Consider the following 27348-nt stretch of genomic DNA (forward strand, 5'->3'; position numbering starts at 1 on the left):
AACTACATAGGGAAAACCAAACGCTTCCAAAGATAGATCACAAAGGCCGAATAACTGCCCTACAAGAAAAGCTAAAAGAGATCAGACAACACAAATTCGGATTTATGCTCAACAGACTAAAAATGCACACATACGTACAAGGTAACAAGGCAAGCAAACTCCTGGCTCAACGGCTAAGAGACAGACAAATACAAACACGAATAGTACACATAGTACAAAACACAGGTCTTAAACTGCACCTACCCACAGAGATATGTAGGGAATTTGCACAATATTATGGCCAGCTCTATAACCTCAAAGATGACCTAAACACCCCAAAACCCTCAGCCACTAGCATACAAGCATACCTAGCAGAGATCCCATTACCAGAGTTAACTACACCCCAAAAACAGACTCTAGCCTCCCCGACGGGTACACAAATGAATACTACGTGAAATTCAAACACCTCCTAGCCCCGCATCTCGCATTAGCATTTAACCATGTGCTACAAACGGGGACCTTCCCCCCTGAATTCTTAGCGGCCAATGTGATCACCCTACCAAAGCCAGGCAAACCACCGACACTCTGTCAGAACTTTCGTCCTATTTCATTACTAAACGCTGATACCAAACTTTATGCCAAGATTCTAGCCACGCGACTTAAAAACATACTCCCATCGATTATCTCAGACGACCAAGTGGGATTTGTGCAGGGGAGAGAGGGAGCGGACAATACCCGGAAGGTAGTAGACATCATTCATACTATTCACGCAGACAAAATGCAAGGCCTCATAGTCTCACTTGACGCTGAGAAAGCCTTTGACAGACTAAACTGGCTATTTCTCGAGGCAGTACTCACGAAATTTGGGATTCCTCAAACATAACTAACAGCAGTTAAGGCCTTATATAGCTCTCCGAATGCAGTGGTGTCCACATCAGGGTTCCAATCGGACCCGTTCGCCATCACCAATGGGACCAGACAGGGGTGCCCCCTGTCACCACTTCTATACGTAATGGCCCTGGAACCACTTGCTGAAGCAATTAGACGCAATCCAAACATTCATGGCATAAAAATAAACGACCGAGACTATAAAATAAACTTGTTTGCAGACGACGTCCTACTGACTTTATCCCAACCAAACATCTCCCTTCCCAACCTCCAAAAAGAACTACAGAAATACAGTGCACAATCCTACTATAAACTCAACACCACAAAAACCCAAGCAATGGGGATTGGCATAGAGAAAGACATAATGGACAGACTGCGAACAGCATTTAAGTATGACTGGAGACAGGACTATCTCACGTTTCTGGGTATTAGACTGACGAGATCCCATAATGTTTTTTTCAAGATGAACTATCAAAAACTGTACACAGAAATAGAACACACCCTTAAGACCTGGGAGGGAAAATATATGTCATGGATAGGACGATGTGCGGCTATTAAAATGGTGATATTGCCAAAGATCCTGTATCTATTCTGCTCCTTACAAATCCATACACCCCCTAAATTTCTCAAGGCCCTACAAAGGTTGCTCCTCAGGTTCAGCTGGCAAAACAAAAAGCCAAGAGTCCCTTGGAAGCTCCTATCCCGCACAATACAAGATGGGGGTGTGGGTTTCCCAGACGTCAGGGAATATCACAGAGCCACACAACTAGCCAATGTAATGGGATGCCACGCCTTAGCCCAACCCCCACAATGGGTGGCATTGGAATCCTCCAGACTGGGAGGGAAACATCTGACACACATACTATGGGCCCCCAGAGAGTTGCGACCCCAAACACCCAAAATGCTGCCGACTACCAGGCTGATGCTCTCAATCTGGGACAAGAACAGATATAGAGTTTGCTCGCCATCCAGGTCCCTGCATGCGTTGAACCCGTCGTTCGACTATAAGACGTGGGCCTCACGTGGGGTAACCCACCTACACCAGATGACCAATAAAGGGGCCCTGAAGAGCTTCGCAGATCTACAATCCCAACATAATATACCACAAACAGCCCAATTCTCTTACATACAACTGCACAGCACAATTGGGGGAGGCCACCCCATGACACACGAGAACCAAGAGACGAGTCTAATGACACGATTTGAAAGCAAATGTCTCAACACGAGTCAACTAACAAAAACCCTCTCATTCTGCTACAACTCTATTGTAGGAGAACCGCGGACACAATTATGGGGGTTCCAGAGGGATTGGCACAAAGATCTAGGTAGGGATTTGACACACATGGAATGGGCCAGAGCGTTTACAGCCCATAAAGGCTCATCCCAGTGCGCCTCGCACCTCGAAGTAGCGAGGAAAATACTGTACCGATGGTACCTAACGCCCAGCAAGCTGTCCAAAATGTACCAATCAACGAGTAACATCTGCTGGAGATGCCAAGAGACACCCGGGGACATGTTTCACGTCTGGTGGACGTGCCCATGAATCAGGTCATTCTGGGTTAAGGTAGCAGAAATAATCCACAAAAGCACGGAGACACAATTGCCGCTAGTAGCAGAATACTACTTACTACACATTACACCTCTCAACCAACCGAAACATGTCCGTAAATTAATGTTTTTAATAATTATAGCAGCACAAACGACAATAGCCAGGTACTGGAGGTCAGATTTGCTCCCTCCCTTAGAAGAGGTAATATGTCTGATATCCACAAATGTGGCGTACGAAAGATTTGCTACACCCCAGGTGCCCTCAAACATAAAGACTTACGACATGTGGCAGAAATTTAAAGTGCACCTCCCCTCTGTCAATGAAGAGCGCATGGCGATGCACGCCACATATTAGCCTTACCAGTTGCACGCATAAAGGCAGCCCTCACCGTGCAGACCAGTCGAAGCTCGTTGTAAGATAGACACACATTACAACAGCATCATTTCACAACAATTGCCATTCACTGTACATAAGTTTCTGTTTCCATTTTTATGTTTCTTATTTTGTATTATTTACTTCCATTGTTTATATAAAAAACTTGGGCACATCACAGACAGAACACTCCAAGGGATAAGCGCACCATCACGTGGGACAACCTCAAAAGTGACATATTACTCGGTTGAAATGTACCATATGATTGACGTGTAAAATGTAAAAAAGATGTTAACTTCAAACAACAAAGATGTTAAGCAATGATTTATGGCCACTAGGCCCTCTGGTCTCCCCCTCCTTATCTCTTCATTCTGTATCCCAACCAATGATTTGCGATGTGCTGCAAATAAAAATTGTCAATTTAAAAAAAAGAAAAGACCCCTTTCTGTCTCATTATAGATTTTTTTATTTGAAGCTGAAAGAAGCCAGGTGAATTGTTAGTGTAGGACCCACCTTAGAGGTTTGCCTTGACATGGCATGTGAGCTTACACCTAATGGCCAGTCATTTAAATATGCATATGGATTTGGGATAGTGCGCAAGTAACTCTTTTCTTTGTCTAAAAATAACAAGACCTAAAATTAAGAAGCTGTTATGAATTTGAAGGATCACATTTTTAAAAATAACATTAATAAAATACTCTTACCAGTCCTGGCTCTCTATCCAAGCTGCCAGCTGATGTCGTACCTCCATGGGAAACGTATCATCATAAAATTGGTCCACCTGTTCCAAAAACCTTTGCTCAAGTTGTTGGACTTGACTCCACTGAGCCATACTGCAATAAAAAAGAAAAAAAAGTATGAAAACATATTTTATTGTTTGCATCATTTAGCTTTTGCATTTTTATTATTTATTTGGTCTATAAAAGGGGAAATACCCATTCTTAAATTGTATGTTTTTGAAAGAGTATATTAAAGAATCCAGTAAAAGTTTCTGCTGATATTGTCTTTGTCATCTAATCATATCTGTACATGTGACTCACTGTATGTGCACGGAAATAGTCTTTGATGTGGTCACTCTTTTACTGGAGACTGCAGAGTGCACAAGTGTATGCCTTGCATTTTTCCGTGTTATGTGTCAGGACTATTATTGATTCCCCAGGGACTGTTTACAGTGATATTTTTTTAAAAAGACTCTATTTAGAAAGAAATCGCATAGTAACAAATTTAGTGCATGCAGGGTTACCAGTTGGACAATCTCTTATTCTGCAAGTTTATACCAGGTGCAGATGCTTAAAGGGTTACTCCAGCCATTTTGAAAGTTTACTTTTATGATTTTTGACAGTTTTATTTTTATGATTTGCCTTTCTGGGCATTGCTAATAGCTACACCTTCCCTTAAAAAGTAAAAAAAAAAAAAAAGAGTTTAAACATACCTGTTATCAAGCGCCAGGTTAAGCTCTCAGTGCTGATCTCCCTCCTCTCTGCCTGAGGTCTCATAGAGAAGCCTGTGATTGGACAATTTCTCTGGCTCAAGAGTGCATGCACGCTTTGAGCTGGGGGAAGGCTATTTAACTTAAAAAGCACCAAAATTAAAGTAATGGAGCGAGGCAGCAGAGAACACATAGAGGAAGGGAAGAGCGAGCTTCCCCTTGCAGGCGCGATGACAGCAAATTAGAAGATTATTATGTTTGTTGCCAGCGCAATGTAAAACTTGCACAGAATTCTAGGCTGTGAAAAATAATGTGTGCTGGGGGTGTAACAAGTGCAAATATTCATGGAGAAATGATGCACATCCAGACTCCCACCATCATGACTACTTTAAATCACTGAAGTGGTCATGGTGATTGGAGTAACCCTTTAAGTCCCACAAGATGCCAGTGCCTTCACTCGCCTGAACTGCCTTACCACCAAGAACACCCAACCTTGATCTATGCATTTTACCCTACTTAGAGGGCTTTCTGAAGATCAAGATCCCCTAAGACAGTACTATGATGGAAGCATAACAATAAAGTGAATCTGGTGAAGTTTCCACTGTAAATATACAATTGAAAAGCATCAATTCTTAAATTCATAAGAAACAATTTGAAACTTAGCATTTCATTCCACTTCAGATTCTCTCCCTGGAACAAAGGAGTTTGTATTACGGATACTCTTCACTTACCAACCAGGTTCCGTTTTTGCAACCCGGTCGTAAAACAAATTGGTCGGTAAGTGAGGATGCATGCAGGTCTATGTTTGGGGAAATTTCCCCGAACATAAACAAGTGCAACAGGGCAGGGAATCCCTCAAATGTATGTTCGGGGAACATATATAACACTATGACTTTAAATCCGGAGAATTGGGATAACGCTATGAAACATATATCACTATGACTTTAAATCTGGAGAATTGGGATAACGCTATTTAACATATATATACCACTAACCATCGCCGCCTCCTATCTTGAAAAAGCCCACAGGAAGCGGGCGAAATGGAGAGCAGCCTCCAGAGCCATTAGGCAAACACAGTAGTGTGCAGTGAAGGCGTCCTTCAGGAGATTTATCCCGGTTCGTGTGCAGAGACGACCAACAGACGGAGTGGTAGCATCTTTACAATATTGTTACAATGCTGTTTGTGTGGTTATTAGAGACAATACTACATATTTTTTATGTAAGGGTTCCATTTGGGGGACTGGGGATTTCTGTAAATAAAGTGTGCACTATTATGCTATGTGCGCATGTTGTATCCTTTTACACTTGGTGGTTAAACACGACACATACTTTTTGGACACTTGGAATACATAAGGATACATATCCCCATTCTCCTAGACTCATAATGCACTCTATTAAATGTGAATTGGAACTCTAAACATATAAGGTCTAATTTATACCGTTTGTGGTACCCTAGATTATTTACCTAAGGGGATTATTCACTAAGTGCTGGCACTTTTTTCTGTATAGATAGATTCCCTGCTCTGGTGCGCTTGTCTGTGTTCTGGGAAATTTACCCGAACGTAGACATACGCACCAGAGTAGGGAATCTCTTTAATCTATGTTCAGGGAAAATTCCCTGAATACAGAGCCGGACAGGGAATCCCTCTAATCTACATACGCACCAGAGCAGGAAATCTCTCTAATCTATGTTCGGGGAAAATTCCCCGAACATAGACCAGCTCTCTAACGTGGGGAATCTCTTGAATCCCCACGCTAGAGAGCTGGTCATAAGTGCGAGTCGTCTTAAAACAGGTAGGTCATTTGACCGCCGAAAGTGATGGCCGCTTAGGCAGAGAGCTCTGCACCCCGACCGGTCCAAAAACCACGCCAGACGCGAATTACCCGCTCACCAACACCTGAAACTGAAAGCAGAGCAACGAAGAAGGTTTAGGAGATGGCCCAACACAAAAAATCGGGAAACAAACGGAGAGACGGTACTCCATCCGTAGCCGACCTCCTCACAACGCCTAGGCCGCAAGCGCATAAAGATGGCGGCGGCCACGCGAGCGCGGACTCCCCAAGCTCACCGGGCACCAGGGACCTGAATGCCCCGACACAGCAGGCCACAATGTCAGACATAATGCGGTCACTGGCAGAAGTGAAAAACTTTTTAGCCGGGGAGATTGAAAGATCGGCAAGAGAAGTAAAGGCCGAAATACAAACTGTGGGGCAACGTACTGAAGCCCTGGAATGGCGGATGGACCAGGTAATAACGGCCCATAACGAGACTGCCACTACCACCAACACCCTACTGTCCAGGGTAGCTGAATTGGAGGCAGAAGTTGAAGATGCTTCCAACAGATCGAGAAGGAACAACCTGAGGATAAAGGGCCTGTCTGAAAGTATTAAAGACACAGACTTCCAGAAGGTACTCATAGACATGTTCAAAACACAGCTGCCAGCTATCCCTGACCACATGTGGGTGATAGACAGGGCGCACCGGGCACTTAGGGCCAGAGGACCCCCCAATGGCCCACCCAGGGACGTGATTATGAGGTGGCACTTCTTTTCCACCAAAGAGGCCATCATCAAAAGCACCAGACGTCACACGTATACCCTAGACGGCACCACACTCCACTTATACCAAGATATAGCACCAGCAACGCTCGCCAGGCGCAGAGAGTGGAAACCTATAGCTGACCTAGTCAGAGCCAAGGGGCTGAATTTCGCCTGGGGACACCCCTTCAAAATGCTTGTGTTCAACGGGCCTCGCCCAACCGTGCTCCTGCCCTCGGCGGACCCCAGAGCCTTCTTGAGGGACCTAGGAATTGAAATCCCGGCAGACTTTCACCTCCCCCAGAGGGGTATCCAGGCGCTGGGGCTGTTACCCAGGGAAGGCGAAGCACTAGACGGCATTGCACCTTAACGCATACTAACAGATACTAACAGACCCCCTCCCACCACATCGCCTCCATTGTATAATAAAACGACCGATACCCCCCCATGTGGCTCCCCAACTCAGCATCACAAGCAAAGTTGCTTCATACAATGTAAATAACCAGAGACTTCCTGAAGACCAACTACTACCCAAGCAACCCCACCACGACCTGCAAAGCAAATTTATCACACAGGCCGGAACCGGATTTTAACATGCTCCACCATTGATGGTATATATTGACTTTATATAAACAAGAAGGGACGTAAGAGCAGCAACAGAGATGCCCCCCACCGGTTTTTTCTCCCTTCTTCTTATTTTGTGCTGTAAATATGTGTTTGGAAACATGAAGAAACGACAACTCGGAAGAAGAAAGTAGTGAGGGAACAAGGACAGAAAAGGAAAGAGACAATTTCTTAAAAGCGCCTTTCATCGGCACTCTCCGACTACCGCCCAAGAAAGAACCATCTAAGGAAGAAGCTGACCGCCATAGGTCGATGACACAGGGCGAAAAGACTTTGCATATGCCTACCACGAACTGAGGCACTCAAGGGCGGTGTATTGATCGTAAAGAATCACGAGCCTATACCGGCAGTATCGACAGATGGACTGAGAGCACCACCTGACCACACACTCCCTGATGAATATGGCCCCTGCCGGAGTGCAATGCGGACTATTATACCCACCTCACATCCAACTAGACACGCAAGTTTCACCCTGTGTTGTGTATTTATGTATATTTATGTTTACTTCCATGCTAACGGGGAGGGAGGGAGCAGTTCAGGCGAGCAGTAGGGTCAGTGGGCCCAGGGAAAGGATCACCATCCACACACCCCCTCACCCCCACCCCACCCACATCGGAAACAGTATACCATCAAGACTAGGTAGATAGGGCCACCCACCTTAAGGGGACATGGGAACCGGCAGGGCCGGAGAGTAGTCGACATTACACTGTGCGGAAAAATCATCCCCTCATTATTTCAGGTTAAACCAGTACGCTTGGGTTAGAGGGTAGCTTGGGTAGCCACAAGCGGGAATCCCACATATATTATACCTCTATGTAAAACACTCAGCGGGGGCGAATAGGGACAGGAAGATTAGGCAGCCCCACAGGATGGATAAGGGGTGAATGCCCTAAATTTTGAATTTTGTATTTTTCTTATTTTTCTTACTCTCGCTCTAAACCTGATTACGTTAAAACTTCTTGAGTTAATATTTGTTGCATATATTGTTGTTTATACATGTCACATGTGACGGGACACATAGACGACCTGACTTACGTACACAGGTATGACCAGGGAACGGGTGACGAATAACAGTACCATAAGGACCGACACCGGGGTGCTCGGCGATTGATTGCCCCCTCCGCGTTAACACTTGGTACCGCGGGGCGGGTAGTCACCCCCCGAGACACCCGGCACTAGTTGATAAGACCGGGGCATTTTCCCGGAGTTTTCTCCAACTACCTCCCCCCCCCCCCTCAAGCTACCTTCCCCTACTCCCCCCCCCCCCCCCCCCCCCATCCTTCCACCTATCCCACCCCCCATCCCCCTTCCCGGCCCGACCCCCGTCCGGGCTCGAGTCTGGTGGGCCCAACGGGTTATACCCGGGGAACAGCAGGGCTCGGGGGGGGCGCTCGGCGGCGGAGCATAGTCTTGCTGCACTAGCGACTCAAGGTAACCTCAAAGACTCTACAACATGACAACGCTAAAATTTACCTCCCTTGATGTAAACGGGTTAAACACACCGACCAAAAGACGCTTGCTAATGAGGGAACTGAAAAGACAAAAAACGGACATAGCTTTCATACAAGAATCCCACCTCCTGCGCTCAGCCCGGATCCAGTTGAAGGACCACACATACACCAGGGTGTATTCCTCCAGGGCCCTAGTAAAAAAGAATGGGGTAGAAATCCTCCTACACAAAAATTGCCCCTTTATAGTACAGTCGACAAAAGCGGACACGTCGGGAAGATATATAATCGTCTCAGGGACGATCCATGCTACCACATACCACCTCATTAACATTTATGCACCCAATCAGCCGGACCCAGGTTTCTGGGACCAAATACAAGCCTTAACCCAGGCCCTGTCACATGGCATCCTAATCCTAGGGGGCGACATGAACGCCACTCACTGCCCAACAGTGGACCGCAGCACCCCTACTGGGGGACAGAGGGCGCAAAGCACGAGGGGACAGGACAAACTCCTAACACAATTTATACAGCAGGCAACACTATTTGACCCCTGGAGGCTGCGGAACCCGGGAGTGAAAGATTACACGTTCTTCTCGACCGCACACTCCACATACTCTCGCATCGACATGTTCCTGGTGAACCAAACCGGGATCCCGTGGGTGCAAACTGCACATATTAACCTCATCACTTGGTCGGATCATGCCGACATAGAACTCACCCTCAGGATCCCGGGACCTAAACCACCATGGAAATGGCGACTTAACAGCACACTCTTAAAAGACCCAGAGACGGAGAAGCACCTTAGGGAGGAAATTCTGACATACTTTAGAGAGAACGATCACCCAGAGCTGACCCAATCCACGATATGGGCCGCACATAAGGCGGTACTGAGAGGTACCCTAATAAAAATAGCTACCCGCAGAAAGAAACAGAGAGCTGAAACCCTCTTCGGGCTCCAAAGGGCACTGAGGGGGGCAGAGGCCAAACATAAACAAGACCCCACACCTCAGGGACTACACGACCTCAGGGAACTTCGACATAAAATCAGGTCAATAGCAGTAGAGGATCTGGGGAAAGACTTAGTTCGCAAAAAACGCTTCTACTACGAACGCTCTAATAAGATGGACACCTTGCTAGCTAGGGCGCTGAACCCCAAGCCCACCTACCATACCATTTCGGCCATTAAAAATAAACAGGGTCTAATAACCCAACACCCAGCGGAGATTAATCAGATATTCACAGATTTCTTTGCAAACATTTACAACCACTCACCAACACTCAACAGCGACAACGCGGACCATATAAAAGAAGTAGCAGACTACGTAGCTAGGACTAACATGCCGAGACTGGCCCCGGAAGCTCTACACACCTTAGGGACCCCAATAGATGAGGAGGAAATTAGTAAGGCGATCACAGACCTTAAGGGCAACAAGGCCCCAGGACCAGACGGCTTTGACGGCTCATATTATAAGATCTTTAGGGACGCATTGACGCCCAACCTAGTGAAAATGTACGCAGAATGGATGGAGGGTGGGTGCCCCAATTCAGACATGCTCACGGCTGACATAGCGCTTATACCTAAACCAGGGAGAGACCCAACCGAACCCTCCAACTATAGGCCCATTTCCCTGATTAACTTTGACGTTAAGATCTTCGCGAAGATTTTAGCCACAAGACTTAACCAACATCTGGGCATGCTGGTCCACCCGGACCAGGTCGGTTTTGTGCCAACGAGACAATTGTATGAAAACACCAGGAGGGGAGCAGACATCATATGGTGGGCGGTGAGATCTCGAACGCCTTCTCTGATCCTTTCCCTGGACGCAGAGAAGGCGTTCGATAGAGTGCAGTGGCACTACCTATTTGCACTTCTCGAACAACTACGGATGCCAGAAACCTTCATAAAGGGCATTAAAGCCCTCTATGCCCAACCGAGGGCGCAAACCAAAGTGCCGGGAGCGACCCCGACCCCGTTCGCGACAACCAACGGCACGAGACAAGGCTGCCCCCTCTCCCCCCTACTCTTCGTCCTCTCGTTGGAGCCTCTCCTGCAGAGGATAAGAGAGGATGAGAACATCTCGGGTATACAGGTGGGAGGGGAGGAGTTCAAAGTCTCTGCATATGCGGATGACGTCCTGGTCACACTAACCAAACCTGCTCAATCCCTGCCTCGACTGGTGACAATACTGGAAGAGTACGGAAGCGTCTCAGGCTACAAAATTAATCTAGATAAAACGGTAGCCATGCCTATAGAAATGGACAAGGCAGGAACGGACAACATAAAAAACACCTACCCCTTCAAACTCACACGGTCAGACTTCAAATACCTTGGAGTAAAACTCACGGCAGACCCTGAGAGGCTATTCAGCGCCAATTACACGCCCACCATCCAGGCGCTCTGTAGGGACCTAGAAAAATGGCATGAAAGGCCCATATCGTGGATTGGTAGGATGCATGCAGTCAAAATGACGCTGCTCCCACGCATTTTGTTCCTATTTCAAGCCCTTCCAACTAAAGTCACCAAACAAAACCTACAAGTACTACAAACACACATAGACAATTTCATCTGGGCACAAAAAAGACACAGGATAGCTCGACAGACCCTATACCGACCTAAAGCGAGGGGTGGACTGGGACTCCCGAACCTCTATCATTACTACCTCGCAGCCCAACTGGCCCAGATAGTAGCATGGCATACACCGGAGGGCGCACACAGATGGGTCGACCTCGAGACAAAACTAATGCACACTGACCTCCCTCAATTTTGGATATGGGTACCAAAACAGGACCGACCTTCACTGCAAACATCTTGCCCAGCGATCCTCAACTCCGTTAGGATCTGGGACTTAACAGCCACCAAATTCGCCCTGACACATACACCCTCACCGCTGACTCCGTACCTACGGAACAAAGCGTTTGGGCCCGGGCTGAGCGCACGAGACTTCAGGGGATTAGAAAGCACAGGAATGCAAAGATATAAACATATGTACATAGGGGATTCCTTCAAATCCTTTGAAACCCTACAAACTATAGCACCCCTAACGACCAAGGACGTCTTCCGCCACATGCAGTTACGAGACTTTGCCAGACTCCCAAACATAAAGAAAGCAGCCCAGACCCCTATGACATTCTACGAACGACTATGCGACGCCGAAACAATCCAAAAAGGGATGATCACCACAATTTATGCTCAGCTCAGTGCCCCAGACAGAGGAGCCGCAGACCCAAATTACATACACTAGTGGGAAACTGATTTAGGGGGAGCAATAGAAGGAGAGGACTGGGTAGACATATGGGAAGCAACAGCAAAGACGTCAATCTGTGTGCTACAACAGGAGCAAGCATATAAAATGCTCATGAGGTGGTACACCACACCTGCCCAACTCTATAAAATGGGAAAAACAACGACAGACACATGTTGGAAGGGATGCGGGGGCAAAGGCACCTTCATCCACATGTGGTGGGAATGCCCAGAGGTGACCAAATTCTGGAAAAGTATCCAAACACTACTTCAAGAGGTCCTCGCACGACACATAGACCTAGATCCCTGGGCGATCCTCCTATCCAGACCTAATGACTGCCTTTCTAAAAAAGAACAACAACTACTAAATAAACTTACGCTGGCGGCTAGAAGGGCACTAGCACAAAAATGGCTACAGCCCACGGTCCCTACTGACAACGACGTGATAGTCAAAATCAAAGACACTTATCTGATGGACAAACTGACTGCTCAAGTCAGACACACAGAAAAATCATTCCAAAAAATCTGGCAACCATGGGAAATTTATGCCAACGAATAATTCCAAAATAACCGAGAGTCGCGGGTTGCGGCCCGGCGTGCTTCCGCCTGCCGGGCGCCCCAACGGGCACAGTACCCCCACCTCCCACTACCTCCCCCCCCCCCCCCCTCACCCGTAACTCCCAACCTACCCTATCCTACCCCCTTTCAGTACGACTGATCAGTACCGCAGAGGGCTTGACATACCAGACAAGTACGACTACCTCAACTGGGTAGAATAATGCACTACGACGCAAAAGGCGATTAGTAACTGTGTTAGTATACAGAGCACTACCTCGCAAACACAGACACTCCACGCCCACCAGCAGATTGCCAGACCCAAATAAAGTTAACTGGTAAACGTGATACGAAATGTGGTACAGAACTTTAATAACCATGTTAGTAGACACTTAGTTTTATTTTTTCTTTTATGGTATGTTTCATTTTGATACTTGGGCTACCAACGCCCGGACTATGGAAAACCAGCGCCGAGCGGCATAACCCTTTATACTCATGTATAATGACACGATATACATCATGTTAAAACACTGTATTACATGTACATGAAAGACCCCTGCGTGGGTCATCTACTGTATTTTTTTGATGCCGTTACGGATGCTGGAACAAAAATAAAGAATTAAAAAAAAAAAAAAAAACAGGTAGGTCATCTGTATTACAGTATATTAATAATGTGTGTGAAGACGTGGGCCTTGGAGCAGCGTACAGTGGGAGAGAATCTGAAAGACTATAAAACTACATTCAAGACATGAGACATTCAAGCTGGAAAGCTTGTTCTTTTTGTTGAATAGGAGGGGAAGTAGGTTTCTTTAATGGTAGGCAAAGTTACATTGTCTCAGTACCCTAGTCATAGATAAAAGTGACTTCTACCAAATCAATATGGAATGACAGAAATCCTGAGAGAATATGGTGTTATGCAACTGCAATTACAAGGGAGTTTTCTCTCTGAATGATAAGAGAATAGCAGCTATTTTGTTAAGAAATAGAAACTGAATAAGAACAAAAGTATGATCTTTGGGTGACTTAGCCTAGTTACCCCATCCAGTTTCAGGGATTTCAAGCATTTGTGAAGTAGTAGAGAAACTCTGAGCCTCCTAAAGAGTTGAGGAGCTATCCAGTAATAACAACCGATTCAGATATGCCACTAATTTTAGGCTGCATCTTCTGTTATTGTGGGGATTATTTACTGAAGTGAGAATTCAAAGTGAATTCAAAATTAATTTAAAATGTAAGGCCAAAATGAAAGCATAGCTGACTTAGAGAATAATTCCAAATCGGCTATATCGACCTGGAATTTGAAATTTACTTTGAACTTTACAAAATAGCCCTGTGTGTGAACAGATGTTTGTGACATTAAAGGACCACTCTAGGCACCCAGACCACTTCAGCTTAATGAAGTGGTCTGGGTGCCAGGTCCAGCTAGGGTTAACCCATTTTTTTTATAAACATAGCAGTTTCAGAGAAACTGCTATGTTTATAAATGGGTTAAGCCTTCCCCCAAAGCCTCTAGCGGCTGTCTCATTGACAGCCGCTAGAGGCACTTGCGTGATTCTCACTGTGAAAATCACAGTGAGAGCACGCAAGCGTCCATAGGAAAGCATTGTAAATGCTTTCCTATGCGACCGGCTGAATGCGCTCTTGCCGGCTGAATGCAGCTCTTGCCGCGCGTTCGCATTCAGCCGACGGGGCGGAACGGAGGAGGATCAGAGGCAGAGAGCTCCCTGCCCAGCGCTGGAAAAAGGTAAGTTTTACCCCTTTTCCCCTTTCCAGAGCCGGGCGGGAGGGGGACCCTGAGGGTGGGGGCACCCTCAGGGCACTATAGTGCCAGGAAAACAAGTATGTTTTCCTGGCACTACAGTGGTCCTTTAAGGAAAAGTCCCATATACCATGGGAATTCTCTGATATAAATTGTTTACTCAACTTGGCAGTTGCTTCACTGTTCTTGACTTCTAGTGATGTACCGAACGGTCCGCTGGCAAATAGTTCCTGGCGAACATAGCGTGTTCGCCACGGCGGGCGAACACATGCGCGGTTCGATCCGCCCCCTATTCGTCATCATTGAGTAAACTTTTACCCTGTACCTCACAGTCAGCAGACACATTCCAGCCAATCAGCAGCACACCCTCCCTAGCAGACCCTCCCACCTCCTGGACAGCATCCATTTTAGATTCATTTGGAAGCTGCATACATTTTTTATTTTTATTTTTTTTTATTATTATTTATTTATTTATTTACTTTTTTTTGTAAATTCTTTATTTTTGTAGTGCATGGAGGTATAACAAATAAGCATGTGGTACCCCAACGGCATTCCTCCTGCTTTTCAAGTAACAATTGTAACAATAGGGTATATGTTAATACCCTAGTCTGCGCGGAGCCCTCCATGGGTGAAGATGGATTAATTTTTTTTTGCGCTCGGGTTTTTTATTTTATTTTTAAGTTCGACGGGTATGATGGCTTTTTATTTGGCCTTTTTGGGGCTGAAAAATGAAGATTTTAGAAAAAAGAAGACGTTGAATAGTAAGTTGAATTTTTCTTTACAGGGTAGTAATTTTATTCCCCCCTCACTAATTTTTAGGGTGAGGGGGGTAGGTAGGGTATATAGAGAGGAGCCATGTTTACACTGTATATAGAGGGAGCCATGTTACTCTGTATATAGAGGGAGCCATGTTATTCTGTATATAGAGGGAGCCATGTTTACACGTTATATAGAGGGAAGCCATGTTACTCTGTATATAGAGAGGAGCCATATTTACACTGTATATAGAGGGAGCCATGTTTACACGGTATATAGAGGGAAGCCATGTTACTCTGTATATAGAGGGAGCCATGTTACTCTGTATATAGAGGGAGCCATGTTAGTCTGTATATAGAGGGAGCCATGTTACTCTGTATATAGAGAGGAGCCATATTTACACTGTATATAGAGAGGAGCCATGTTTACACGGTATATAGAGGGAAGCCATGTTACACTGTATATAGAGGGAGCCATGATACTCTGTATATAGAGGGAGCCATGTTAGTCTGTATATAGAGGGAGCCATGTTTACACGGTATATAGAGGGAAGCCATGTTACTCTGTATATAGAGAGGAGCCATGTTTACACTGTATATAGAGGTGAGCCATGTTACACTGTATATAGAGGGGAGCCATGTTACTCTGTATATAGAGTGAGCCATGTTTACACTGTATATAGAGGGGAGCCATGTTTACACGGTATATAGAGGGAGCCATGTTTACACTGTATATAGAGGGAGCCATGTTTACTCTGTATATAGAGGGAGCCATGTTACTATCTGAGGTGGTTAACTATGATTGGCCCTAGCATGTTGTTAGTCTGGCCTGCATGGTTGTCTGGCATGAATAAAAGTAGCATGTTTCAACTATATTAGTAGTTAGACTAGTTTGCACTAAAACATGTGCAAATGGGGAGTTTGCGGTTGTGCAAATGGACTGTTTGCGGTTGTTTGCGGTGCGTTAAACGGGGAGATTGGTCTGTCACTGTGAAGCGGGCGTAACCCTTACACTACCTGATCGATACAACATCATACCTGATGTTTTAAAGCACGTCATTCCAAACAATTTAGGAATCTTAGGTGATTTATGCCCTTTATGGATTAAAACCAGACTCTGCATCGACTATGTAATTTTCCATGGGAGTTTTGCCATGGATCCCCCTCCGGCATGCCACAGTCCAGGTGTTAGTCCCCTTGAAACAACTTTTCCATCACTATTGTGGCCAGAAAGAGTCCCTGTGGGTTTTAAAAATCGCCTGCCCATTGAAGTCTATGGCGGTTCGCCCGGTTCGCCCGTTCGCGAACATTTGCGGAAGTTCGCGTTCGCCGTTTGCGAACCGAAAATGTTATGTTTGTGACATCACTATTGACTTCTAGATGATTGGGGTCTTTTCTGTTGAGGGACAAATGCAAGCTATAAAATCCCAGTCGAGTAGTGCACTGAGACTGTCTGATCATTAATTGGAATCGGTTTGGCTTTTTTTCGTCCCTTTGAAGACAGAGGGGTAGCCTGGATTACAGTAACATAGTCTTAGGAGAAAACAAAGCCTTCTAAACTCCACATTCTGAAATAGCAGATGAACATATATGGTGGTTCTGATATAATATAAGCTCATTAGGTGCTAGGAAGCTGTAGTTGAAATATAGAAATATATCAGAATTTGTGGACAAGTCCTTAGTGGAGTGAAAATGATTATCAGTATTGGTGGTATTGATGGTATTTTGATCAAACATAAGAACAAAAATAGCAACAACAAAAAACAGTTGAAAAATAGATAATTGGAAGTCTTAAGTGTTGGAACTGTGCCGGCAGGATTCAGTATTAGTTTAAGGATGGATGTGTATATACTGAACAAAATTATAAACGCAACACTTTTGTTTTTTGCCTGCATTTTTCATGAGCTGAGCTCAAAGATCTAAGACTTTTTCTTTGTACACAAAAGGCCTATTTCTCTCAAATATTGTTCACAAATCTGATGCTGATTAGACAGCATGATTATTGCACAGGTGTGCCTTAGGCTGGCCACAATAGAAGGCCACTCTAAAATGTGCAGTTGTACTGTATTGTGTGATCCGGGGAGCGGGGGGTCCGAAAACCAGTCAGTATCTGGTGTGACCACCATTTACCCCAGTGCAACACATCTCCTTCGCATAGAGTTGATCAGGTTGTTGATTGTGGCCTGTGGAATGTTGGTCCACTCCTCTTTAATTGCTGTGCAAAGTTGCTGGATACTGGCAGGACCCGAACATGGGTGACATGTCCGGTGAGTATCCTGACCATGCAAGAACTGCAATGTTTTCAGCTTAGAGGAATTGTGCACAGATCCTTGCAGTATGGGCCGTGCATTATCATGCTGCAACATGAGGTGATGGTCGTGGATGAATGGCACAACAATGGGCCTCAGTATCTCATCACAGTATCTTTGTGCATTCAAAATGCCATCAATAAAATGCACCTGTGTTCGCTGTCCATTACATACGCCTTCCCCACCGCCACCATGGGCCACTCGATCCACAATGTTGACATCAGCAAAACGCTCGCCCACACAACGCCATACATGCTTTCTGTCATCTGCCCTGTACAGTGAAAACCAGGATTCATCTGTGAAGAGGACACCTCTTCAAAGTGCCATCGAATGTGAGCATTTGCCCACTCAAGTTGGTTACGACAATGAACTGCAGTCAGGTCGAGACCCCGATGATGACAACGGGCATGCAGATGAGCTTCCCTGAGACGGTTTCTGACAGTTTGTGCAGAAATTCTTTGGTAATGCAAACCAATTGTTGCAGCAGCGGCTGGTCTCAGACGATCTTGGAGGTGAAGATGCTGGATTGGATGTACTGCCAAATTCTCTGAAATGCCTTTGGAGACGGATTATGGTAGAGGAATTAACGTTCAATTCAGGGGCAACAGCTCTGGTGGACATTCCTGCAGTCATCATGCCAATTGCACGCTCCCTCAAAACTATCTAAAACTAACTATACAAAGATCTATGCGATATTTATTTTGGATTGAGCGGACCTCTTTTCACCAGATTAGCAACTGATTGTAATATACTAAAAATATCATGGAAAAAAGCTATGCAGGTAGCTAATTAGCTAAGCCGTCTTGATATGCATGTATTTAATTTTTTTATGTTTTGCTTTTTTATGGATTGTATTAGCTGTTGCAATGTATTTGGGGAAATGCAAGCTTAAATATTACATATTTGCATGTTGGATAAGCCCTTACAGAAAAATCATAGTCTCCTTGGTGGAACAAATTGCATTGAGATACATTCATAGTAACATAAGGCGTATTAGACGTATACAGGTATTTTACTGAAGCTATACATCAACGTTATCCGGTACACGGAAACTAATTTCTAAAGATACATGGGATTCCCCTAAACCACTTCTGAAACGCAGCAGTAAGTTACGTAAAAGCCTGGCTTGTGTACTGAAGGAAATCAGAGTGACTCACAAACACTTGCTGACGATCTACATTGAAATATAGGAGCTGATTGATTATAAAGTCGACAAACATTATATAGGCATGGTTAATTTGCTTTTTACCATTTTTATGAAATCGAAGTATCTCTAACCATTTCCCTCATTAAGACGCAATAGGAACTAGAAAGCCTATATATCTGATATGCATTACATTAGAACCCTTATGGCATAATGTGCTGATTTCAGAATGTAGGTCAACACACTTCACTACTGACATGTGTTGAGAAAAAAGGATAGGATTAATCAAAATTATTGGATTCATATCTAGCATATCGATTTAAGTATAACGTTGCAAGCCAAAAAATAAAACAACGTACATTTGCAAAAACAAATAATGTTTAAATTTTACTTTATATATTTATAAACTTTTAGAGATGATATGGTCCTGCAAAGTGTCTATCAAAGTCAGCAAAATTAATGTATAAGGCAATATACATTGCAGAACACAAACATACCAATTAAAAGAACACTACAGGCACCCAGACCACTTCACCTCATTGAAGTGGTCTAGGTGCAATGCCCCTGTCTCCTTAACCCTGCAGCTGAAAACACTGCAGTTTTAGAGAAAGTTAAGGCATTGCAGAGTTAAGGCTGTCACTAGAGGACATCTCCCAGACTGCTACGAGTGGCACTTCCTGACGTTTCACAGAGTTTAGGAAGGCAGCGTCAGAAGAACATTGTAGTTAGAAATATAGTTTTGTAAGCCATTGGTAATAAGTAATGAAAAAATAAAAGCAAAAGAAGAAAAGAAAAATGTATATACCGTAGGCCACCCAATGAGGCAAATTGCTTATTCTATAGTCTGTTCTCTTATGTAAAGTGGTGTGGGGGAGTACAGGAACTTAATATGCCAGGCTAATAGCCCTAAGGTGGTTTTATGCCTCCAGGTTTCACTGAGGTTTTTTTTTGACCCGCCAGAGTATAGAGGCAGGGGTTGGGAAAGGCTAGGACAGCGGACTAGCTCCACCAACAGTATAACACATCAATATAAATACTGTATATGCATTAAATAATATGAAATAATAGAAAACATACAAACATGTAACTGTTCAATGCACAGAGGAGTAAAGATAATGTTCTTGAATCAAGAGAGTGAACGGGGTGCTTCAGGTAGTAGCTGATGTTGAGGCATCTAAGGGTACCCTTTGAGGTGTAAATGGGATGACCCTTGTTGGATGCCATTGGTGCTGCAGAGGCCCCTCGTGTTATAGGCTGTGATAAGGAATCCCGCAGGAGACCCAAGGTTTCTAGCAGAGCAACTGCCTGCTGTAGGTCTTGTACCGAGTGTGTGGATTCCTCTCGTTGGATTTTAAGTGTCAATAGCAGATGTCATGGGCTCTGAGCTGTGTGGTTAGGGGCTGCAGGGAATCCCCTGTGAGATCTGCATATAAGAGAGTCTCATGTTTTCTAACAAGTAGGGCGAAGTCCCCTTCAGTGTGGCCTGCACAGCCATTTTATCCCTGATGTGTGAAAGCATACCACTACATCTCTTGTGGCCAATTCTGGGGCTCTTCTTGGTTTTGGGACCCGGAACACTCCATCAAATGTGATGCTCATATCCTGTTTGGGTGGCAGGAGGGCCCCCACCAACCTTCTCTGGAGATGTGTTAGCTCTACAGTTGGGATCTTCTCTGATACATCATGTACTTTAAGATTATTGCAGTGTCTTGTATTCTCCATCTGCGCAAATCATTGCTCTAATGCTGCCTGTTGCTTTTTCAGAGCTTGTACTTCTGTTTCAAGAGACATGATTTGCTGTGTGTGGCTTTCTGACGCCGTCTCAACCTTTTTTAGGCACCTGACAAGTCCTGAAAGATCCGGACGGAACAATGCTACTTTTGCCTGGATTGTCTTCTGGAGGTCATTCAGTAGCTCTTTCAGAGTACCAGCTGTGACCGGCATTGAGTCTGTACTCTGTGGGACAGTCTAAGGGAGCAGAGGAGGCAGTAAGTCAGCGGCTCCCCTGCTCTGCAGTATTTTCTCAGAGGAATAGGAGTAGTCATTGGGGTCAGCTTGGGCCCATAAGCACTATGCCCTTGTTAAAGAAATTCTTCGATATTTCTGCCCTGCTTGGGATATCCGCTCTCTGTGTTTTAGTCTTGCGACCCATGGCAATCCCCTGTTTTTCGGGCTCAATTGAAGCAAAAAATTGCTGTTTTAGGGCTATCAGTCGCAGGGCCCATCAAGCTTTTGTCTGACCGGTTAGGCTTCTTGACTCCGCCCCAGAGCCTGCCACTTTTAAAATTGCTGCCATTTCAAGATTGTACCAAAAAATGCAAATTATTAGAATGCATTTATTAACTGGTGTAACTTTGTCTCTGCACCAACGTTTTTAGGAACCTTCAGTGAAATTGTCTTATAGGAAACAATAGAAACCAAAATGCTATTTGTTATTTTGAAAAATGTTCCAGTGTAGCCATAAAGTTAAAGCAAATGGATTTCTATAGATCTGGTAAATACAATAAATCTTGAAAAAGATTTTTTTTTAAATAGTGTAACCTATATAATTCAACTGTTACATGCAAGACAAAGACCTGTAAAATTATTACAATGTTGGCTATTTACTCAATACTCTGACCTGCTGGCCCTTTTAAAAAAATACTTAATATCATTATATAGGGATACCCAATCTCCTGTGCCCGGGAAGAGGCTAATCCCTAACAGGCACACATTAATGGCCCAGGAGATGATGACCAGTCTCTATATGGCCCAATAAGGTCTCTTCGGCCCAGAAAGTGTTCCAAAGGGAAAGTGTTCCAAAGCACTCAGTATTTTCTACTTCTGACAAATAATATAAAACAAGCGGGTTAAAGGATTTCTTCAATCCTTTTTTTGTTTTTATCAGAATAATGGGTATTATTCGGTAGGTTCCCAACAAATGAAAAGCTCAAAGAGCGTTTTAAAATAATTAGAAAATTCGACATAACTATGTGAAACAAAATGCAATAACTACTTTAACATTTTTCAATTAGTATTTCTAAACTAAATGGAATATGATGTGCTTGAAGCTTACCCCTAGTTGAGATCATTAACCCATGAAAACAATATGAATGCAACCTAGGAGAACAAAGGAGAAGTTACAGCTGCTTGCTGACTAATGAATGTGCTGGGATCCAAGCTTGAAAACAGAAACAAGATGCACCTAACTCCAGATGACTTATGGGTTCCTCACGTTGTTCCTAAATTAACTGAATAAAGCTCCTGACTAAAGCAAAAGGGGAACCAGCAAGATAAAATAGAACAAGAAATATGTGTACCACACACTAAAATAAAATGTATCCCCTAATGAAATGTACAAAATGTACATATAAATTATATAACAATGCACTATTATAAGTATAGTACCACTAAAAGAAAACATTACAAATTATGTATATATATATATTATATATATCAAATTTGTATTTATTTTATTTTTTTAATAAATAAAAACCCATAATAAAATATAGTATCATGTAGAATTATAAAGACATAAATAAGAAAATTGTTACAGGTATGCAGATGGAAATATAGTATAGTTGACATACAAAGCCAGCTGACAGAAGATAAACAGAGCGCAATGTACTGACGTCAGTATGCAGGCATCAAAGATTTATACACAACAATCATTAGAGCAAATCCATTAGACATGCTAAGTAAGTCTATGCACAATGGTCATATTCACATATTAATGGAACACTATAGGCGCCCATGTGCCCCCTGTTTTAACCGTGCGGTGGAAAACCTTGTTGTTTTGCAAGAACGCCAATGCTTACAGCGTTAACCTGCCCCTAGTGGCTGTCATACTGCCAAAATAGTAAAATTCCAAAATTTCTATCAGATGGTCTCAGAGATGTTTTGAGGTGCACATGAATTTGGCTACCAATTATTTTCTATGGAAAAGCATTGGATTGGCAAAGATCATAGATCTCGATGTTCTTAGCCAAAGAGGCAGAGCTACATGCAGGAAAAAGGGTAAGTAAAACTACTTTTTAAACTATGCAGTTTGGTTAACTAAATGGTATCTAGGGCATTATAGCATTAGGAATAGCATTGTATTCCTAACATTATAGTGTTCCATTACGGTCCAGGACTGACTATATTTGGAGTGTCTCCTGTGCACAGGTTGACTAAAGGTTGGTAAAATTATACAGCGCTATGGAATCTGATGGCGCTATATAAATAATAAAATAATAATAATAATAAAATGGCATATACTGTGGTACTTGATGCCATTTTCAATGTTGTTAACTTGGTTAGAAACAATTGGTCAAAACAATAGCATAACAATAAAGCAAGATAATTATATATAATACATACCATATATGACCTCCTCATATAATATATGTGGAAGCACAGGGAGTATTATTATTATTTATTAAGCACCAGCAGATTCCCGAGCACTGTACAATAGGTGGACTAGCAGAAAATTGCAACAAGAAGAGCTGGACGCATAGGGTGTTGAGGGGCCTTCTCAAACATGCTTTCATTCTAGAGGGAGTGGGGTAAAGAGGCACAATTGGTGAGGAGTATCTGGAAAGAAGTAGAAGTAAGCTGTGTAGCTGTACTTTGAACAGTGGAGGCAGTAGAGAGGCTTTGGTGGAACATGAATCTTTAGCAGAAGGAATGATAGTGAGGCAATGGAGAGGTTTCCTGAGAATTTGCACTTGAGACAAAGTCCATGATTTAGAACAGAATCTTTGGAGTGAGTGAATATAAAAACAAATTGAGTTGAGCACTTGGAAGCAAAGTCCTCATGAATGAGGTAACAGTCAAAAGGATGATCCAAATGCGTGGTCATGACTTGTAGCCTGAGGTCTAATACCAGTGTTCTAGAAAGGAACAAGGACAATGTGTAATGGGTGCCAGAGAGGCAGCAGGACCAATGAACTAGAGTAGTCAGGGCCATGAACCGAGGTCTGGTGCCAGTGGTGAGTGAAGTAACTAGAAGGGTTACTTTTGGCATACGGGTTTTGCAGTCAGGGAATTTACCAACTGAGCTACCTCAGTGACTCAAACCTAGTTGTTCTACTTTTAAATGTAAACACTGACTTTTCAGTAAAAAGGAAGTACTTACATTGCTGGCTAGGGACACCTTCAGTGGCAGTCACTCAAACGGCCACTAGAGGTGCTTCCTGGGACAGTGCTGCACAACATGACATTCAGTGTCTCCACCCTCTGCATGGGGCGGCTGAACGTTCTTCACAGAGATGCATTGATTCAATGCATCTCTATGAGGAGATACTGATTGGTGCAGTGCTGTGTTATATATGTTTATTGTTAACGCTATTCCTTTAAAAGGGTTAGTCATTAAACTCTAAATTGTAGCAAATTAAACTTTATATGGCAACATTTAGGCAAAAAAAAAAAAAAACAGACTATTCTTCTCCAACTCCAGTCACAGAGTAGCTATTTTTGCCTACACTTTTCCATTTGAATTTTAGGTTGCTACAATTCAAGGTTTAATGAATAGAGGTGGTCCTCATTTTACGACCTACCTGTTTTACGACGGCTTGCACTTACGACCAGCTCTCTAGTGTGGGGATTCGAGGGATTCCCTGCGCTACTGAGCTAATCTATGTTTGAGAAAGTTTCCCCGAACATAGATTTGCAGGATTCCCTGCGCTAGTGAACTGATTAATATTCAGGGGAAATCCCCTAAAGGTAGACCTGCAAACTTGCGCATGCTCGCTTACCGTCCAATTCGTTTTACGACCGAGTCGTAAGAACGGAACCCAGTCGGTAAGTGAGGACTGCCTTTAATTCCGATTGTGTAAACAGTCATTCAAATTGAACTTCACATTTTAGGCCAAACAGTCAAACTGTAAATAGAACTGACTTAGAGTATTTTTTTCTAGTTTACCTATTTTGAGATAAAATTCCCTTTGAAATCCTGACAATTCACATAAATATATAGTTCCAAAATAATTGCAGCCTTTTTTTTTTTGGTAGTTGTTTTATGTCTTGATGGACCTTTTAATTCATATTGGCTTTGCCAATGGAGTAGGAGTACCACCCTTCCCCCCAATAAAACAAAACAAATATATAGAAAACAAGCAAAATACAAAGCAACACATGAACACGGTAATAGGTTTTCTTTCATGTCAAAACTTAAATAACCTCCCATGCCTGACAGACGCCAGAGTGAATATAATGTATTCACCTATACGTTTTAAGGGAAGTGACTTTTCTAACCATATATTTCCTTCCTAAATCTCATAAGTAGTTTAAAAGCCAGAAATATTAATAACATAACACATTTTAGCACTATGTGGGAATATAGAAAGCAGCGAGAGATGTAAGAAAATTACATAGTCAAGTCATGTCCCCGAAACAGGGCCATTTAACAAATAAGTTTATTCACTAAAGTGTGTATTGTTGGGAATTCAAAGTAAATTCAAAGCTGAAAAAGAAATCCCCAAAATATCTATATTTTTACATTGGCTATTTGGACCCATAATGCTAAATTCGCTTTGAATTCCTGACTCACTCTAGTAAAATAAATCTATTAATATAAAAGCACACACATTTCCTACAAGTTATGTACAGTTTGTTTTTGTAGCTATTGCGTTTTTACAAACCAACCAAGTAGTGTATAACACTCAAATATCTTCACATTAAATGCAACAACTGGATTAATACTTGCATTAGAAGAGCCTTGCCTTCCTTTCTTGATTGTTTAGCAGCACAGCCTTTTTAATCCAGAGCAGGGTAACGTTACCTCTAAATGAATCCTGGACTTTCTGGACTTGCTCATCAACTGCATTTGTGCATTTGTCAGGTTTATATTGCTCGTAACAGGTAGAGGCAGAGACAGTAATTTACATAGCAACACCCCCTTGTGGTTTTCCTGAACGTCAAAAAAGCGAGAGAGCAAAAAAAAAATCCAGCTCACTCACCAGAATGACGAATTAGATGGTTCTTATAAGGGGGGGGAAATGCCGTTTACATGATCGATTGTCAGGAACACAGCTTTTAAGTTTTGAATCCTCCACATATGGTATTTAACTCTATCCGGGTTATTATCTGAAGTGAGAATTGTTTGGAATTCAAAGTGAATTTAAAGCAATTTTGATATTTAAAGACCAAGTAGTCAAACTGGAAAAATCTCAATTTCAGCTATGTTTCTAGTTTAGAGAAGCGTGATCCCAAGCTATAACGGCTTCAGGAGCACTAGAAAATAGTTCTACAGATATTGTTCTGCCTAAAGTAACAAACTTAAAATAACTTTATGACGGGCATCATAAGAAATATGATCCCAAAAAGAAATACGGATAAATAAATAAAACTTAATGCACCGTCACCACTATAAACAAAAAAGGGGGGGGAGTAGGGATGGACTTAGTCTATGAACATATCTAAAGACTGAAGTAGAGAGTGCTAATGGTGCCTGAAGGGAATGAACCTGCTATTTGAATAGTGCTGTAGAAATGTCTCTAAATATAGAGGCTCAATATGATAGCAACAGGATACACCCAAGGCACCAAATAGTATAAAATGACCTTTGTAGCAACATAAACAGTATAAAAAAAAAGAGAGTGTAAAGAAGGGGAGAACAAAGTATCCCTTTCACTTTAAAAAGCTATTAAGTTGCAAAATAATACACTGGATTTATCTGTTGAGATCCTGCTGGTTATGCAGAGCTAAAAAAAAATATGAACTGGAGATAGTGAAATACACTCCCCTGAATACAGAGGAGCTGATAGTTTTGCTGTGAAAGAAAAAAGATTCTACACTGAAGGCACTAAATCTCTACTGTCTGGCTCTAACATCGGTTAGGCAACTTGACGTCCCTCTCCCCCAACCCTGTGATCACATCAATCCGTGCTAGTCTAAAAACAAAGAAGCATAGGACCTAACGTACGTTTTGGCGCTGCCAAAGCGCCTTTGTCAAAGGTAAAAAAGTTTCTAGTTTCACTACTTTGGACCTAAATTTTAAATTAACATTAAAGTCCCAACTATGTAAACCAAAACCTGTTTTTTATTTTAAAACTGTGTATTGTTCAAATAACGCTTGTTGGCATAGTCCCACTTATAAAATAGATAAGCAAATAAAACAAATAAAGAAATAAGGGATAAACTTACCTTTAATTCCCATGCCAAGACCATGTTCTCCCTGCAACTTGCTCCTTCTCCAGGGGAAGGCATGTGGGTGGTCAAGGGAAAGGGAAAGCATACACCATTCTTCTGTTCTTCTGTTCTAAAGACATTCCTCTAAAGAGACTTTTTTTTACATGGTTGCCAACATTTGAAAAAACATGTCCAGGGACTGTGGCAACTACTCATACAGATGTAAACAGACACACACAGACACATGCACAATAAAAACCACTGACACACAATAACACACACAGATACACACAGTCAAGGTGGCTGTAGCCATGTAGGGGGCCCCAGAGATGCCATTATAATAACTAGGGCTCTTGCAGCAAGTTATGCGATTCTGGTCTGATCTAAAGCCTTAGGAGCTGGGCATTTTGAGGGATGCGCGATGGCCTTATCCAGAGATCTTTAAATTTGCAGTTCTACTGGAGAAGAGACAGCTAGCCCCAGTTGACAAACGACTGAGAAATTACACCACCAGACCACTGGGGCATGGAAGGCTCTCTCATTGTTCCAAGAGGGAATAAACAATTAATCCTGACCTCTGCTGACAACCCAGAGAATCCAGTTTTCGACGAAAACTGGACTAACCGTCCATATCGTTGGTGCAGACTGTGCCTCAGGTGGAAGAGAC

At 43.2% G+C, this 27348-nt stretch overlaps 1 protein-coding gene across 1 annotated transcript in view; it reads right to left on the reverse strand.

The window, feature by feature from the left end:
• Positions 1 to 25530, reverse strand: part of STAT4 (signal transducer and activator of transcription 4) — a 247053-nt gene extending 221523 nt beyond the window's left edge. Inside the window, exons 1-2 of the mRNA XM_063430167.1 lie at positions 25511 to 25530; positions 3493 to 3621 (exon numbers count right to left, since the gene is read on the reverse strand). Of these exons, the coding sequence (XP_063286237.1) occupies positions 3493 to 3620 (128 nt within the window). The 5' untranslated portion in view covers position 3621; positions 25511 to 25530. The remainder of the gene's footprint in view (positions 1 to 3492; positions 3622 to 25510) is intronic.
• Positions 25531 to 27348: the final 1818 nt, after the last annotated feature.

Source organism: Pelobates fuscus, chromosome 8, assembly GCF_036172605.1.
Source record: "Pelobates fuscus isolate aPelFus1 chromosome 8, aPelFus1.pri, whole genome shotgun sequence".
In the NCBI taxonomy this organism is placed as follows: Eukaryota; Metazoa; Chordata; class Amphibia; order Anura; family Pelobatidae; genus Pelobates; species Pelobates fuscus.